The 17,243-nt window shown below is 37.3% G+C and overlaps 1 protein-coding gene and 1 long non-coding RNA gene across 4 annotated transcripts in view; one reads left to right on the top strand and one right to left on the bottom strand.

Moving 5' to 3' along the window:
- LOC585988 (glycerol-3-phosphate acyltransferase 1, mitochondrial) overlaps nucleotides 1-15,341 on the top strand; it is a 51,459-nt gene extending 36,118 nt beyond the window's left edge. For 2 of the 3 annotated variants that reach the window (XM_030986211.1, XM_030986210.1), the window contains exons 11-22: nucleotides 2,859-2,907; nucleotides 3,328-3,408; nucleotides 3,994-4,076; nucleotides 4,787-4,900; nucleotides 5,385-5,562; nucleotides 6,583-6,653; nucleotides 7,128-7,440; nucleotides 7,924-8,069; nucleotides 9,462-9,536; nucleotides 10,315-10,422; nucleotides 11,610-11,802; nucleotides 12,030-15,341. In XM_030986211.1, coding sequence (XP_030842071.1) covers nucleotides 2,859-2,907; nucleotides 3,328-3,408; nucleotides 3,994-4,076; nucleotides 4,787-4,900; nucleotides 5,385-5,562; nucleotides 6,583-6,653; nucleotides 7,128-7,440; nucleotides 7,924-8,069; nucleotides 9,462-9,536; nucleotides 10,315-10,422; nucleotides 11,610-11,802; nucleotides 12,030-12,205 — 1,587 coding nt within the window. In that variant the 3' untranslated portion in view covers nucleotides 12,206-15,341. Of the gene's footprint in view, nucleotides 1-2,858; nucleotides 2,908-3,327; nucleotides 3,409-3,993; nucleotides 4,077-4,786; nucleotides 4,901-5,384; nucleotides 5,563-6,582; nucleotides 6,654-7,127; nucleotides 7,441-7,923; nucleotides 8,070-9,461; nucleotides 9,537-10,314; nucleotides 10,423-11,284; nucleotides 11,508-11,609; nucleotides 11,803-12,029 lie in introns of those variants that run through there. The other variant, XM_030986212.1, reaches the window with a different exon arrangement.
- LOC115924235 lies at nucleotides 565-1,689 on the bottom strand. Its single transcript, XR_004064226.1, has 2 exons — nucleotides 1,594-1,689; nucleotides 565-707 (listed from the first exon to the last, which is right to left on the bottom strand). It is a non-coding gene; the product is annotated as an uncharacterized LOC115924235 (long non-coding RNA).
- Nucleotides 15,342-17,243: the final 1,902 nt, after the last annotated feature.

The following is a 17,243-nucleotide window of genomic DNA, read 5'->3' as shown; positions in this document are numbered from 1 at the left end:
CTTCTTGAACTCTAATATTTCTTTATTTATATCTTCATCACCAGGCGCGTACGCAGTGAGGGGAGGGGGAACCCCCCCCCCCTCATTTGTTTTTTGTGTGTGCTTATGGGTGACCAAAAAAACATCAAATCCTGGACACACAAAAAAAAATGTGCTCTTACCCCCCCCCCCCCCCCCGCCTGTCATTGCTAACTTTTCGGCGCAATTTAACCCCCCCCCCCCCCTGCGAAAAAATCCTGCGTACGCCCCTGTTCATCACTTACTTCATCTAATTTTGCAATTCCATCTCTTAGATTTTTTTTTCAATGATTAATATGATAACGTTATTATATCGTTTTTTCAGACTTTCATTGAAATTAGAAATTTGAATTGTGTTCAAAACTGCGAATTCATTCTTCAATACATCTCCCGATTTCTTTATCTTGAAACTTAATTTTTTTTTTTCTTCACCTACTTTATCTGCCCCCTCTAATTTTGTAATTCCACCTCTTTAAAATAATTTTTTTTTTTCTTTTTTTTTTCTTCAATTATTAAAATACAAACTTAATTTTATCATATATTTTGTTCTCGGAATTGCATTTAAATTGGGGAGGGTGTGCATTACGAAGGCGCGTAACGATGTTTAATATACGCGATGTTTTGGAACTTTGGTGTTGATTGACATGACTCGCCTCATTTCAGATAAGCAATCGACCTATACAGTGCGCCTCAGAAAACACGAAGCCGAGAATTGTCGATGTTTTATCATAACTTAATCATAGTTATAATTAATAAATGACACATATTGGTAAAGCTTAGATCCTCTTCAGTGATGCAACTCTTATGCATATTTCACGAATGAGCGATTAAAAAACAATTTGAAGACATGCAGGGTCCTATGGTAAGGCATTAATCCTCATTACCAGGTCCCTCGGAGAGAACCTAAAGCCGTCGGCCGTCTGGTTGCTTTCTTAGCAGTCAGGTAAAATAACCACCACCACAGGGTATCAAAAAGTCATTTGGCGAACGGTATCTGAATTTCTAGAAAATTCACTTTCTGCCCTTTCATAAATTAAACCTCGGCTCAATCAGAAAAAATGAGCCAGGAATAACAAATTTCTGTTTGTTTAAAGTAATGCTAGCACTTCCATAATTTGATTAAACGAATTCGTTTTCACTGGCTGCCTGCCGTAGCAACAAACAGAGTTATGGAAATAATGGAAATGCAAGCATTTATTTAAACAAACGGAACTTTGTTATTCCTGTACAAATATGTGTCATTTATTCATTATAATTTTGATCAAGTTATCATAAAACATCGATAATTCTCCGTTTCGTTTTCTCATGGGACGCACTAGCTAAAGAAAGTGTTGATTAAAGAAAGAGAGATAGTACGTGGTAGAGAGATAGTGGTAGAGAGAGATTAGAAAGGTGACTGGATGAGAGAGAGAGAGTAAGAGGGCTAACAAAAAAAGGGGGCGTAGAGAGGGCCTGGAGAGAAAGATAACAGATAAGAAAGGAAATTGTGTTGATTTGAGATACAGATGTATTACCCGAATTAAAAAGGAGTATTGTTGGATCTGTTTTTGTTATCATAACAAAAATTCTCCTCACCATTGTCCAGTCGCAACAACGACATACAAATAATGACAGATTTATTATGACATTCCCGCCACAAGTCGGCGCTCTCAGAACAAAGGCGTAGGCTGACGATCGTAAATTACGCGGTCTGTCTGAACTTGGGTGTTGATTACAACATTTCCAAGATACGGTTATCAACCCAACTTTCTAGTACTTCATTTGTGCCTATTCATTGTACCCACGAAAAGATCGATAGAAATGTCAGAATGTCTATTACCCTTCCCAGGGTTCAATGGGCGGCACAGGGTATGCAAATTATAAATTGTTCTAGCGCTGCTGGTCGCTACAACTACAAGGCGGCCACGGCCTACGTATCACTCATTCAAAATTAGTTTTCATAAGACCAAACCTCCAAAATAGATGACATATAAAAAATACATAACAGTCTCGTAGAGTAAATATTTCAAAGAACAAAACATGCATGTCTACGTCCCTCTACCTCTCTCTCCCTCTCTCTCTCTCAACCTCAAACAACGGACCTCTGCATTGATTGCGATTCACACAGTTTTCATTTCATTTACATTTCATTTAAAATGGGGAAAGCCTTCCGATCGCTGGAAGGAAGGAATTTTACTGGCAAGGTGATTAAACGAGTTCTTGCCCCTCTTAGCGCGACAAATAGAAACCCTATTCCTCTCAAGAATTATGTAATATTATGTAAGATAATCCCCCCCATTCTTGCCCCTTTCATTGGGGACCCGTTTGGGACGCTCGCGTTCTCTAAACAAAGGAGGGTACGCGATGAATGGAGAAGGTTTTAATCCCCCATACCTTACGCGTTAAGGACAGTCGCGTTCTGCTAACAAAGGAGGGGACGCGATCGTCCTGAACCCGGACGAACGCGAGTGATAATAAAGTTGCCTTCCCTAAAGGAACCTGTACATAAGGACCACCTGTCTATAAGGACCACTTTTCTTGTCTCCCTTGGGTGGTCTTTATAGACAGGTTTCACTGTATTACAAAAATATATTGAGCATTGAAATTGTTATGCAAGAAGGTTGTAAAATTTCACAATTCTCTATTTCCTACAAAGTGGACAGAACACTTAGATATTATTTCTTTGGACCATCTTTACCCATGATTATACAATGTTATTGGAACATCTATTTTTATATTTACTATGATATTTTGTACAATATCCAGTCAGAGAGCTTGACTATTTTTATTTCTCTCTCTCTCTCTCTCTCTCTCTCTCTCTCTCTCTCTCTCTCTCTCTCTCTCTTTCTCTCTCTTCTCAGTATATGGAAGAGATACTGAGGGATGGTCAGAACATGGAGTTCTTCATTGGTAAGTTTTCTTGTCATTGATTATTCGTAAATTCCGTTCTTTTTGCTATTTTAGTTGTGGAGATTTGATGTATTTACAGCATCAGCTATCAATTGTAATTATTGAAGACAGAACAATTTACTCTGAACACAAAACTGATATGACTTGAGAAGTTTGTAAGATTTTATCAAATTACAACATTAGAAAAATGTGGCGTAACACAAGCATGACAGTTTGCAGTACAGTTTGTAGCCACAACAGAACACTGTTTGCACGAGTTGTTGATCCATTCTTAAATGTTTTTACCTTAAAATGTGAAGATAAGCAGTCAAGTATTTGTTTTGGGGTTTGGCTTTTATCAAGAATTTCATGAGATTGATGAGAAGTTTTAAGATGTTTCGCAATATTGAAATTGATTACTGTGTTTAATTTTGTATCTAGAGGGAGGAAGGTCGAGAAGTGGCAAAGCACTTGCACCAAAGGGAGGACTCCTCTCATGTGTTGTAGATGCCTACAGGGATGGTGAGTATACTGGAAACACTCCCTTCCATTATAGTAAATTTAGACAAGAGAATAACACTGTGGTATCATTATTTTTATTTGTTGCATATTTCAACAGTCCACTCTCGCTCCTAGATTTGTTATTGAAGTGTTATTAGTGATTATTATTTAATAATAATAATCTTTTAAAGTCCACTCCAAATTTTATTAAGTTAAACCGAAAATGGAATGCTTTTTGCCCAATTGATCGTGAGCCCGGCAGCCACTGAGCAGCTCCAGATCGACGTTGCTCTATCCCTTATTGTTGAATGCCAAACAAGGTAGCAGCAACTCCCGTCTTTTAACTTATCTTGAAATAGACAAACAGAAAAGGAAAAAATATGTGTACACAAGTTTAGTCTAGGGATATTTTTTTCTTATTTGCCTCATCAGAGGATTTATTAGGTATACATGGTTTACATTAACAGATACAATGATACAAATCAAGCTTACATAATCACAAAAGCGTCATACTCCGGGAGTCTAGGGATATATTGCCTCTTGTTATCCTAATGTGCAATAAAACAAATTGAATTGAATTGAAAATTGAATTGATTATTGTTGTAGACATCATCCCTGATGCGTACATCATTCCCGCCTCCTTCAGTTATGAGAAGATATTGGACGGTAGCTTCAGCAAGGAGCAGATGGTGAGAATATTTATCTATCTTATTTTATTTCTGTTCATATACAAGTGTAGGTGTTTATCCGACTGGCAGATGAAATTTTTGGGAAGGTCCGAATCAAATGGTTTCAATAAATAAATAGTGCACCTAAAAGCAACATCCACAAAATACCTTGATTATATGGAAGTCACAGATACAATTTCACGTCAAGTGCCAAATGCAGCAGACATGTATTTCATTTTATGAGGAATAAAACAAATTGATGTGATTGTATACAACATTTCCCTCTCCTGGCATACATTGTAGATACATTTGTCAGCCTGTGATTTGTTTTATTGATTTTTGTTGAAAGAGTAAGAAAATTGTGTGGATCCCAGTGATAGAGTAATATAATTGTAGAGTTGTCATCACACGGTTAACAGTTCCAGTCCAATAGTAACACTAATGTCCTTTGGCAAGACATCAATCTTCATTTTCCACTCTCCACCCAGGTGTGAAATGGGTACCGGTAGGAAGGAATTCCTTGAATGCTGTGAGTGTAAACAATGCAATCAGTAGCGTAGCAGAGCTGGGGTAATATTGGGGTGCCTTGAGCACCTTGCATGGTGGATATGTGGGCTATAGAAATATCAAATATTATCATAATTATTATTATTACTGAAGTTGAGGATAACTTTATCTCATGTTGCGCTGTCATCAATTGAATTTATCTTTGATTTTGTTTTATTTACCAGGGGATGCCAAAGAAGAAAGAAACATTCTTCAATGCAGTATCAGGAATCTGGACTGTTTTATCCAGTGGCTTTGGGAATGTCAGAGTGGACTTTGCTCAGCCTTTCTCATTAAAGGTAAATTGATATATCTATTGGTACTTAATTATCTTAACCGATTGACTACGGGAAGTAGGTTGTCCCTGTACGAAGCCTATGGGAATAAAAGAATTCAATTGTTGATGGATTAACCTGAATTTGTAAAGTTCATTTCATACTGTCTATTAAACACACTTTTCTACATGTGTCTACTGTGTGTATCACAGAGCAGTTGCTAGAAAATGTAAACACTTGAAGTTACTCATTTCAATTGTTGAATGCATTCTCTTGTAATCAGAATTCGCTCTGAGGTTTTGAAATGAAGCTGACAACACCATCTGTATGTTAAACAATGGGAAGCTCTTTTTCTTGATCTTTGGAAAAAGCCATGATTATGAGTCAAGGGTAAAAATCATAATGGCCGTTTTTACAAAATCTTATGAGACAGAATTGAATAACAAAACGTAAAATTTTGGAAAGGAAATTGCAGATTTTCCATGATGTCTTTTTTTTTGCATTGCAGGAATACCTTGGCTCACCACCCCTTCCCACAGCTCTCAACAGCGACCTTTCAAGGGTCACACCAAAGAGCAAACCTAGGCTGCAGAAGGCCGTTAGTGACCATTCTCTCTATGGGACCGATGTGGTGATTGAGGATCAGAGACAACTCATCAGGGGTCTGGGAGAGCATATCGTTTATGGTAAGGGCGTCTGAAAATCTACTGCATGTGCAAGACTTGTCTATCGTCGGTTGAGATTCACTTCAATCGCACCTCTTCTAAGAGAGCTCCACTGGTTGCCAGTCTGCAAAGAATTTCTTTCAAAATGTTCTTAATTGTTTATTAGTCATTGAATGGTCAAGCTCCTAGGTACATAACAGAATTACTTCACCTCAAAGTCCCGTCCCACAGTCGTAGTCTGCACAGTTCCACAGATAAATTATTGTTCCAGATTCCCCATGGCAAAACTAAAGTAACTCTCGGGGACCGTGCTTTTGCTATTGCTGCCCCCAAACTATGGAATAGCTTGCCAATACAAATACGAAGCACTCCATCTTTCAATGTCTTCAAATCCAAATTAAAAACATATTTGTTCAATTTGAGATAACCTATTTTGTAGAATTTAGTTTTAAAAAAGGAGCTTTAACCAGCGCAGCTGAATATATTTTGTATAAAAGCTGCGCTATATAAATTTATTATTATTATTATTATTATTATTTAGTAGAATGGATATCCATGGCAGATGAAATTGAGGCAAGATTATTGGCTGCTCGCTAATGCTGACATTGTGCACATCCTTGAAAAGTGTGAATATTATGACAAATGTTGGCAAAATATTGCATGAGTGACTAACGACGTGGATTTGTGTTTTACGAGTGGAACCTAGGGTACAGTCAGGAGACTTGCAATACATAAAAGTTGAATAGATGTTCATGGGGAAAATATGAGGATTATTTGTTTACCAAGGGAAGCATCATCAGCATCAATGCTGTTATTCCTGAGGGGCCTGCAATCATTAGTACCCTATCATTTGCCAGGAACCCATTTGCACCCGAGGAGAGTGGCAAATGTGAAACGTCTTGAAAAAGGACCTTAATGCCGAGCTGGGGTTTCAAACCCTCAACCCTTGGATTAAGAGTCAAGTCGATGAGCCACTATACGACACCTCTACTTGTGAATCATTGTAGAAAGTATTGCATTTTTTATTTCTTTACTGTACAGATTCAGTGAATGTGAACACAGCGATGAGTACCAACTTAGTGGCCTTCCTCCTACTCACAAAATTCAGACAGGTAATAATTGTCTCAACATTTTTATTTTCTTGCAAAGTTACGTAATTGTGTTCGCACACGTTTTATCTTGAGGGTATTTTTGTGTGCAAACGTTTGGTTTGCCTTATACCCCATTCATGTAGACTAGTCAAACTTCATGGAGTTTTTCTCACCCAGCTTGCATTTTCCTAGGTAATAATATGAAGATTTTCTTTTTTTTACCAGTTATATAGTGTTGCAGTAAATACCTTCCGTAAGATAGTGCAATGAAGCAAGTATAATTGCATGAAGTAAGTGGGGGGGGGGGGGGGGGGGGGAAATCATTTAAATAAATGTCTTTTTAATTTTGCAAAAAACCACTACAAGTCCATTTTGTTGTGTGTATTCAGTGAAAAGGAATTTCTCAAAGGTTGTTAGATATTATTAGAAGTAAGTTCGTACATTTTCAAGATGTTAAAAACACCAAGCCATGCTGTTGGTTTCTTCCCACATCAGGGCGTGGAGATGTCACAACTGGTCATGGCGGTCGACAACCTGAGGCGCGATGTCCTGGTCCGAGGCCGGGACGTCGGCTTCACCGGAGTGACCGCTGACGTGGTCAAGCACACCTTCAAGCTACTCGGACCGAACCTGATCGCAAGGCACCGGACCCGAAGCCAACCAGACATCGTCCCGACGGCGGAAGGGAACCAGAGGACGCAGGAGGTCAGGGAGATGGTGGTACCTAACACAGGGCTCCCTCATGTCTTTGAGCTGTCGTACTATGCATCCAGTTTGGTGTCCGTATTTCTTATGGAGTCTATCGTAGGTGAGTCACTGAGCAACATGCAGAGGTTTGTCTCGTTTTATAGCCGTAAATGAGAAACATGTAGAGAACTTATAGCCAAACGTGTAGTGATAGAAGTTTTAGTAAACTTTGATTCATTGAGCATAATATAAATCAAAGACCAGACACATCAAGGAACGGTGTCAATTCAACTTGGTGACAGAAGAATTCAAAGTTATGATTTCATTAACATCTGACGTAAAGACTGGCATAGTTTACACATTTAACAAGACAAACGTGACATACTTTGAACATTTTAGCTTAAATTTTAGTATAAATTCCCTTTATATATGTGCTTTCATAAACCTGTGTTGTGTTTGTGAGTTAGTTTGTTTTTTGTTTTTTGGGGGGACACCCGTCCCCTCTCTTTCTCTCTCTCCCTCTCTCTACTTCCTTCCACTTTCATGCTGCCTGTCCTCTCACTCATACTGTCTACATGTTAAACTCTCATCATTCTCCTCACAGCCTCCTCTCTGATCGCCCTTTGCAATGAAGACATGCTGGTGATCGACAGCTCCAGAAAGAACACCATCGTCCTCGCCCGCTCCAGACTACTACGCAAGGCAGAGGAACTCTGTGACATGCTACAGTTCGAGTTCACCTTCGTACCGGTAAGTTAATACAGTCTGATAGGGATGACCTAACAAAAACTTTGAGCTGAAGTTCATCAAAAAGAGGGGATAAGGCTTTGGGTTTTGATCTAACTGTTGGACAGTACCTCGGTCACATTGATTGGACTGACTCTAGCTTGAACAAATTATGACTATACTGCCTCAAGGCCGACATATTTGTCGGATTGGTTGGTTTGGAGTCCGTGGGTTGAAGTCAAGAATTTGGTTGGGGTTATAAACAGTAGCTGTCCAAAGATGATTGTTATTGGTATCAGGACAATTACCACCTGGAAACCACCCCCCCCCCCCCAAGGAAAATTAACAGCCGGAAAAATACCCCCCCCCCCCCCAAAAAAAAAACAACAAACAAATTAGTCCTCCCCCCCTGAAGAAAACAACCCCTGAGGACAATTACCTCCCTCCAAGACAACCAAGGACAACCACCCCCCCCCCCTTGAAAATTACCACTTGTTCATTAAAAGGGAAGTCCACCCTGATGATAAGTTGGTTTTAGTAAAATAATGATTTTATTTCTGGGGGTAATTGACCTCAGGGGGGGGTGTTATTGTCCCCATGGTAATTGGCTGAAGGGTGATTGCCCAGGGAGTAATTGCTTAAGCTTAAGACGACCCCATTTCTGTATAAACCCTGTGGAAATCGTACATTCAGAGTTATGAGATTGTAAAGGTTTATATGTTGATGTATATGGAATAAATAAACATCAAATCAAATCAAATTGCCCGCGTAGTAATTGTCACTGGAGAATGTGTCATACAATCCTGCTAGGCCAATGCCCCTGATAAGGATAGCACTGTAAACAGATAGGAGGAAGCAGATAGGAGGAAGCTTGAGGGAACAGAGATGGATTGTTCAGGAAATATAAAGTACTAGTATTCTTCCTGATTGTTTCCAGTACTTTGGCCTACAATCATGTTGTGAAATGTGAACAGGTTATTTTATTATCTTGCTCGTGAGATTGTGTATTTTGTAAATCAAGAATGAAAGGTGGGCTGGTTGAATACTTTTAGATGCAAGCTTTGATTTGTCACATTCTCAGGAAACTTATTAGGGAACGAGTCAATTTTCCGTGTACTTCAGAAATTACAAAACTTGGTAAGGGTATGAATAATTTAGTTGGTAACAGTGAATCTTAGGATCTGTGTGAAGGTAAATATTAGATATTTAATTAGTATTTTTTCTAACACACGCACTCTCTCTCTCTCTCTCTCTCTCTCTCTCTTTCTATCTCTCTCTCTCTTTCTCTCTCTCTCTCTCTCTCTCTCTCTCACACACTTATCTACACATGTACTTCAATTTGAAAAGGAAACGTTAATTATGAAATAACATTTCTATATCACATTTTTTTGCCCTTTTATCCCTCATTTTATTCAGCCTTGTGGAAACATTGCACATGCAATCTCAGAAGCCATTGATAAACTTGTCATTCATGAGGTAGTGAAACTGCAGGTAAGTGCACAACTTTACATTTGATATGCTATTGCAAAATGATATCAGCACATTGAAAATGATATCTGCCACATGCATTATTAAAAGTAATCTTGATTTAATAATTACTGATATTAGATACCCACATAATCAAATCAAATGATATCATTTGAAAAGGCATGGTAGATGAGTAATGACCAAAGAGAGTTAAGAAAATGCAACGGGTTATCCTAAGATATCCATATTATGTTACCGTTTGCTCATGTACGTTGTCCTTTTCAGAGAATGTGATGTAATGTAATGAAAATGTTTGTAAATATATCTGTTGATCAAAATACCCAATCTCCTGCACTTTGAAGGTATAGACCAGATCTGGTCATGCGTTTGCATTGTGAAAGAAACGTGGAATCGATCAGAAAAGGTTGATCATCTAGCTTAGATGTACTGCAAGGTTCTGGAATCATCAAAATGATAAGAAATTTGGCCCAGTCTTGGTAAAGTTACAAGCACTGTACACAGAAAGATGTATATGGGAATACGCGATATCTATCCAGACCGGATAGATATGATAATTTACCAAATATATCAATATAAGTAGGCGGTTTCCCTGCAAAATTTGTATCATCACATATTAGTAATAACATATTCTGTCACATGATTGGTAATAAGAGCTTCAATTTCATTTTTTGAGAGGGGGCTTTTCCAAAACTGGTCTATACCTTTAACCAAGCTTCTCTTAAAATGATTTGCTGTGAAGTTCGAAGTGTCATTGTATGCTATTGATTGTTGATCACCACAGCAAGCTCCAGACCCTCAGAAGTGGGCGAGGCACATTGGTGTATCATCCTCATGGGACAGTGAAGGCAGTGATGAAGAGGACATGCCATTCGTAGACCAGAAGATTGAGGTAGGTCTTTATTAAACATCATTTTAGTCAAGTTTGAATAATCAATCTTTGTATGCCATCCATTTTATGTCTGTTTAGTTTGAATAATAATAATAATAATTATAATAGCCTAATAGTCCACTCCAAATTTTATTAAACCGAAACGGAAATTCTTTTTGCCCAATTGATCGTGAGCCCGGCAGCCACTGAGCAGCGCCAGATTGACGTTGCTATATCCCTTATTGTTGAACGCCAAACAAGGTAGCAACAACTCCCATCTTTTAACCCCTTTTGGTATGATGCGGCCGGGGTTCGAACCCACGACCTCCTGGTTGTGAGGCGGACGCTCTACTGACTGAGCCGACACTCTGGTTCATTGTTTAACCATCCGGGATGCCAGTTTTCAGGCAACAGCCTGAATTCAGGCCCTGGCGAGTTATTTTCAGGCCATAGTTAAGGCTTTTTTGTGTACAAAATAGCTCATTCTAGGTGATTTTCAGGTCCTCTGATCAATTCTAACCGGCATCCCTGAACCATGTGTTATTCTCTGTCCTGGTATGTACGTTTTGTGCTTTCCCAGGCAGAGAGCGACATTTTTACAATGATGATAAAGTATGATAATTTACAATGAGTATGGTTTGTAGAGTAGAGTTAAAAGTTGAGAGGTGCTCATTCACTGATCACTAAAAATAACTGGATACTACTGATCTGTTCCTTTCTTTCTAGAAGAATACAAACCAAGTTTCTTTGTTGATTCTATATTTCCTTCAGAGCATACTAACTCCCCTAATTGAAGGCTACTGGCTGTCTTCCTGTAGAGATTCAAAAGCCATCTTATTTATCAGTATTAATGGATATTGCATTTTACTCCCTTTCCCTGTAGATGAACACCAACCAAAATTCCTTGCTAAGACTCTACTTCCTTCAGACCATACTAGCCCCGCTCAACGAAGGCTACTGGCTGTCAGCATGTACAGATTCAAAAGCTAATCAGATCTCATTAATCAGAAGTATTAATTGATATTGCCTTTTACTCCCTTTCCCTGTAGATGAACACCAACCCAAATTCCTTGTTAAGACTCTACTTCCTTCAGAGCATACTAGCCCCGCTCATAACAGACTACTGGCTGTCTGCCTGTAGAGATGCAAAAGCCATCTCATTAATCAGAACTATTAACTGATATTGCCTTTATTCCCTTTCTCTATAGATGAACACCAACCAAGATTCCTTGCTAAGACTCTACTTCCTCCAGAGCATACTAGCCCCACTTATCGAAGGCTACTGGCTGTCGGCCTGCAACCTCATTCGTCTGCTAGAGATTGACGTCCCAGAAGTGGACTTCTCCAAGGTTGTCAACGAGTACTCCAAGGATCGAGTCGCAAAGGGTCTTGCCATCTATGGTAAGTCACATCGAGCTGTGAAACACACTGTGCCTTTTATATTGATGATATTAATGATATTGGATTGACATTAGAGCATGACGTAATCCTCATTTACTAAATTTCTTAGATAAGATTTACAGTTGTCACTTCCCTGGTGACTGACTGGCCAATGTAACCATTACCATGTCTTGCTTTCCATGCTCTCAGACTACATTGATATCTCTCCCATTCTTGTCTTCCTGCAGCGGAGTGCTGTGCCATGGACACCCTGCGTAACTCCTGGCGTCTCTTCAACCACTGGAAGGTGATCGACTGCTACCTGGACTCGGACAAGAAGAGGATGGTGCATCTCAACGAACCCTTCAGGAGTGAGGAGAAACTGGGTGTGTTCATCGATAGGATAGAGGCTTTCAGGAGTTAAGCTGACTTCAGAAGCGTGAACCTTCAAAAGCGAATTTTCAGAAGTGAACCTTCAGAAGTGAACCTGTAGAATCGAGCCTTCAGAATTGTGTTCATGGATAGGAGTGAGGTCTTAAGGAGTTCAACAGACTGTCTTGATGAACATTTCTGTAGGTGGGAAAAGTTATTTGTTAATTAACAGGATAGAAGCATTCAGATATAAGCAGAATGTCTTGTTTACACTTTAACGTTTCTTGAGTCAGGAGAAGGTAGATGCATTCGGATGTTAAAGCAAGACCGTCTGAACAGACCCTTTAAACGTGAAGAGAAGCTGGATGTGTTCAGATAAAGCATTCAGGAGTAAACAAGCTTTTCAAGAGACTAACAGATAAAATTTAAAGTTTACTTGACAGTGCTTGTGGTAACTAGTATGAAGAATTGGTTTACATAGGCACCATGAATTGAATGAGATGTTAATTGTTGAAATCCTTTTTGTTGTGCCTTGACTGCACTGGGCAGTGTTGCTTCTATTCTTGGAAAGAGAATATCCTCATGTTTTGGATTTAATGAGAGGATGAAAGATAGGTATATTTTACCATGAACACAGAGTCGTGGTCTTTTGTTGAGAGGAAAGATTGTGGAAGGTGTACAGATAAGCTGCAGAGTGTATATGTGAATTTACTTAGGTGAGTTAGATGATGTGTAGTGGTCCTGGGAGAGAAAGAGAGACTTAAAAAGGAAATGATATTTTGATCAAGAGTGATGATGCCTGACGTTGCAGGATATATGTGTACCGGTAGATAAAGAGAAAAAAATTGACACAAAAATAAAGACGCAATAGAATTATTTCAATCAGATACTCACAAGATTTCAATGTTGACAATTGTAATCTAAGTGCCGAGGTATTTGTAAATACATCCATGTAAATTGTTTTGCTATTGGCAATTTAACTTAACTTTTATTTAAAGACAGAATTTGAAACATTGTATAAAGTGTGATGTTTGGGGCTCCATGAACAAGCAAGTATATTGCAAACTTATTGGATTAATTCAGTTCTTCAAACACTGTGAATAGCCAGATTGTGAGGTACTTAGGGATACAATTGTAAGCAACTTAACATACTTGATTTGATTTGATACTTGCCATGCCCAGTAAATATAAGGTTTATGAAAATTTATGTTTATTCTCTCAAATTTCTGTATTCAAGTGTACTAGATTGTAGGTAATCACCTGATTTAAGACTTTTTGATTTAATCCAATGCTGCTTTTGATCTAGGGGGTATCTTTAGTTTGTGTGTTCAAAGGGGTGGGATATTTGTAATGGATAGACATTTCTGTATATTGTATATACATTCAAGAGGCAGCAAAGATATAAGAACTTAATTCAAAGCAATATGTATATTTTTTTTAAATGATCTACAGTTGAGTCTGAAATGTGTATGTTGATTGAAGTGGAATTATCATATGCCTGTCCTAAGTTGGTCAAGAAACATTATTTTTATATTTGTTTTACGTTGTGATACCAATGAATTCTTGAATTTGGAGTCTTTTAAAACTCCAAAAAAAAATTTCCTCCTGGTAATGCACATTGAAAGCTCATTTCACACATTTATGTTTTTGTTTTAAGAGTGATACCACATATCCAGAGTGATTACTGGTAGTATTTGTACATGTACTTGCTAATGCTTCAATTAACACACTTATCTGGTGAATTACAAATTAGTTTACCAAGGTAAGAAGTTAATATGTAAAGCTTTGTTTAGTATTTTTCTGTGTTTGTTATTTAAACATCATTGGATGTATAAGAAAAAAACACAAACTGAAAAAAGAAGGAGAGATTTACAGTTATATGTTATACATTATACGGTACATTGTATTTGTTCAGTTTATTTTCCACTAAGAATTTTACAGGGAAAATCACATTATGTTTAGATAAAGTAATTAATGGCATTTGCTCAGACACGCCTTTGTTTTTGTTTTTGTGTGTGTGTAATGATTGTAATCCTAATAATTCTAATAGCTGAAAAATATGTTTGTCAGCTTTAATCAACTTAAAGTTAATAGAAATCCTAGACATGTATGTTCAGTCAGTCAGTCACTCCTGAGTGAGTGAGAGAGTGAATTGATTTTACATCCCCAAATTTTCCATGTTTGGTAATGAAATCCTGTAGAATACTTGCCTGACTTCCTACTGTGATTTACTGTAAAACCAGAGTTCTTTCTCATGCATGAAGTGTTTGCAAAATTTGGGAGTGGTTAAGATTCAAGAAAGTTTGATGCCACTAAATGTATGATTCGAAATTGACACAACACAGAGTTTTTGTAATTTCTGACAGATTCTTGCCGTAAATATCGCCTTAGTTGAGAAAGTTGCTGGTTTTACAGTATTATCTAAGATTAAAAATATGCCAGTACAGAATTATTGTAATTACTACTGCAATGGACTGAGGCATTTAATCATTCTATACTGATGTAATAGAGTATGCGTGTTTAGACTGTAAAATAATGATGTTTTCCTAACTCAGGTGGAGTATGTTATGTATGAACAGGGTGAATACATCATAGATTGCTTGCAGTTGTATTTATTGTGGTATGAACATGTTTCTGTACTCTTTTTTGTTGTTGTTGCCGGCAGCAATGCCAAAAGAAACTAAACAAATGAATGGAACTCATATTTTCAATTTAGTTATGTTTGTATTAATATTACAAATAGATGTTTTCATGTTTCTCTGTCGGTTGCAGTTTTATTGTAATTGTCATGTTATAAATTGTTTTCTATTCAACCTTTATATGACATATATAAAGGTTATATGACACTTCCAAGGTACCTCATCGTTATAAATAATGCTCCTTAAATTTAGTGTTGCTCTTAAAGACGTTGACGAATAAAATTTAAGCAGGAGTCAGCCATAACGCGTTGATAAAGATTTACTTATGTTTTATTGATGATATCTTGATATCATAATGTGTCATAAATGGAATTAATAGGAAATTCCAAAGTTTTGATTCATGCCTAGTGGAGAACGAGTTATATGTATAATGTATTTGCTGAGTGCCAAAAGGGCGCTATATCTATGTTTAAAGAATGAGTTGATGCCCTACTGCCTCTGGTTTTCAACAGATTAAAGAAAAATGCAAGTAAAGGAAAACTCTCCATATATTGCAGTCTTCAATATTTGTACTATTTTCCACAGGCTACATGTATGTTCGGGAAATGGTGTTGTCTTTTATGTTAGGGGAAAAGGGCGTCAATTGTCTTAAAGATGAAGTTGAGTTTTAGTCACGAGATTGCATTGTGGAAAAAAAAACGGTGTGGAATTGACCAGAAAAGGTTGATCATCTAGCATATCAGAATTTGTGTGTATTGCAAGGTTCTGGAATCATCAAAATGATAAGAAATTTGGCCAAGTCTCGGTAAAGTTACAAACACTGTACACAGAAAGATGTATATGGGACTACACGAACACGTGGTGTAAAAATCCTATCCCGGATTTTTACGATGTTACATGACATATTTAGACTATGAAGGCATTTGAAGAGCCTTGCTTTTCAGGGCACATGTATTATCTGATGTTCTTCCACCCTTGCATAATAGCAATGATAACGCTCACAAATAATTTTTCACCTCTTCCCAGAACTCAACCTTCTCTTTAACAAACTTAAGTTGCACAAAGCTAACACTTGAAACCTTTGGTTCTCTCACAGATGCCGTTTTTAACTTTACGCAAAGGTAGACAGCTTTGAGGAGATAATAACCAATGACTTGTCTTAATGTTTATTTGTTATGACAACTAACATTGTTTAACTAACATAAAAGATAACATTGTTTCCAGAATACTGCCCCTGGTTAACCGCAAAGAGGCAGATGAGATATCAAATAATTGGTCAGATAATACATTTATTGGGCTAATAATCTTACCACATGGAGTTTGTTTATTATCCTTATGTTATGATAAGATGTCTCTGTGTGCTTTGGGGATTGAGAAGTTGCCTAATCTATTATAAACCGTGAAAATGTCATGAGTGATCCTTATTGAAAAGAATCTTACAATGATTATATTTTTTCTATTGAGGAGAGAATGACATCGAACAACAGAAAATGATAGGAGAAGGAGAAACGAAGGATTGCATTTATTTCAAGAGTAAATGATAAATGTGCATCTCTAATATAGAGCCTGAATTTCAATCTAAAGATATTTTAATCTGTAACAACAGGAACCAGCTTATTCTGTTGAAAAGCGATTTTAGATTGACGCACAAATGTATACCAGTTTCTAGCCTTCAATACTAGTAAGTTTCCATCCATTAAACTAAGGGATTTATATTTACATTGTAACTCAAGTATTTTTCTATTTTCCTCATTCTCTTAACAGAATTTCTACCCTGTATTCATAGTTTTGAGAGAGTTGTATTGACGAAGACATTTTGGTGATGCTTTTTATTTTTACCTTACGTTATCTCTATGGAGATGTGATGATACAACACGGAAAATGTGGAATAAAGGAAATTTTGATCTGAAATTTTGGTAAAACAACATTTTGCAAACAGTGTAGCTTTGTGTATTTATTATGTATTTGATTGGTAATGAGTTGTTGTATCGACTTGTTTGAGTGATTTCAAATTATTTGTGTAGCTTGTAATTTGTACATAATTTGTTGATGTGATGTGAAAGCTTATGTAAACTAAATGCATAGAATGAGTTGTGTATTATTGAGTGAACGAGGGATTAATGTATCCCTTCTCAGTGAACATGCCATGTCTGAATTACTGACTGCCTGACCAAAAAGAAGTGTTTGTTAGTTACAATGATTGCAATATATATATCATTTTAGAGTAATATGCAATGTGTTTGTTAGTTGGATCGTTACAGTTATATAGGTCAATGGTTTACATTAAATTTGTTAATGTCTGAATTGATCTTTATGTTGAGCAGGGCAGTGTTTTTTACGAAAACTTTATATTACAAGCTCGCCAACCACCCTTTGAAATGCGTGTATTAAATTCAACACGCGTTTCAACGGGATACCAGTGAACTTTTACTTCTGGCTGTTTCGTGAATC

Source organism: Strongylocentrotus purpuratus, unplaced genomic scaffold (genome assembly GCF_000002235.5).
Source record: "Strongylocentrotus purpuratus isolate Spur 01 unplaced genomic scaffold, Spur_5.0 spur5_scaffold_15, whole genome shotgun sequence".
Lineage (NCBI taxonomy): Eukaryota > Metazoa > Echinodermata > Echinoidea > Camarodonta > Strongylocentrotidae > Strongylocentrotus > Strongylocentrotus purpuratus.
The sequence above is the reverse complement of the archived record's forward strand: the minus strand, read 5'-3'. Positions and strand labels throughout refer to the sequence as shown.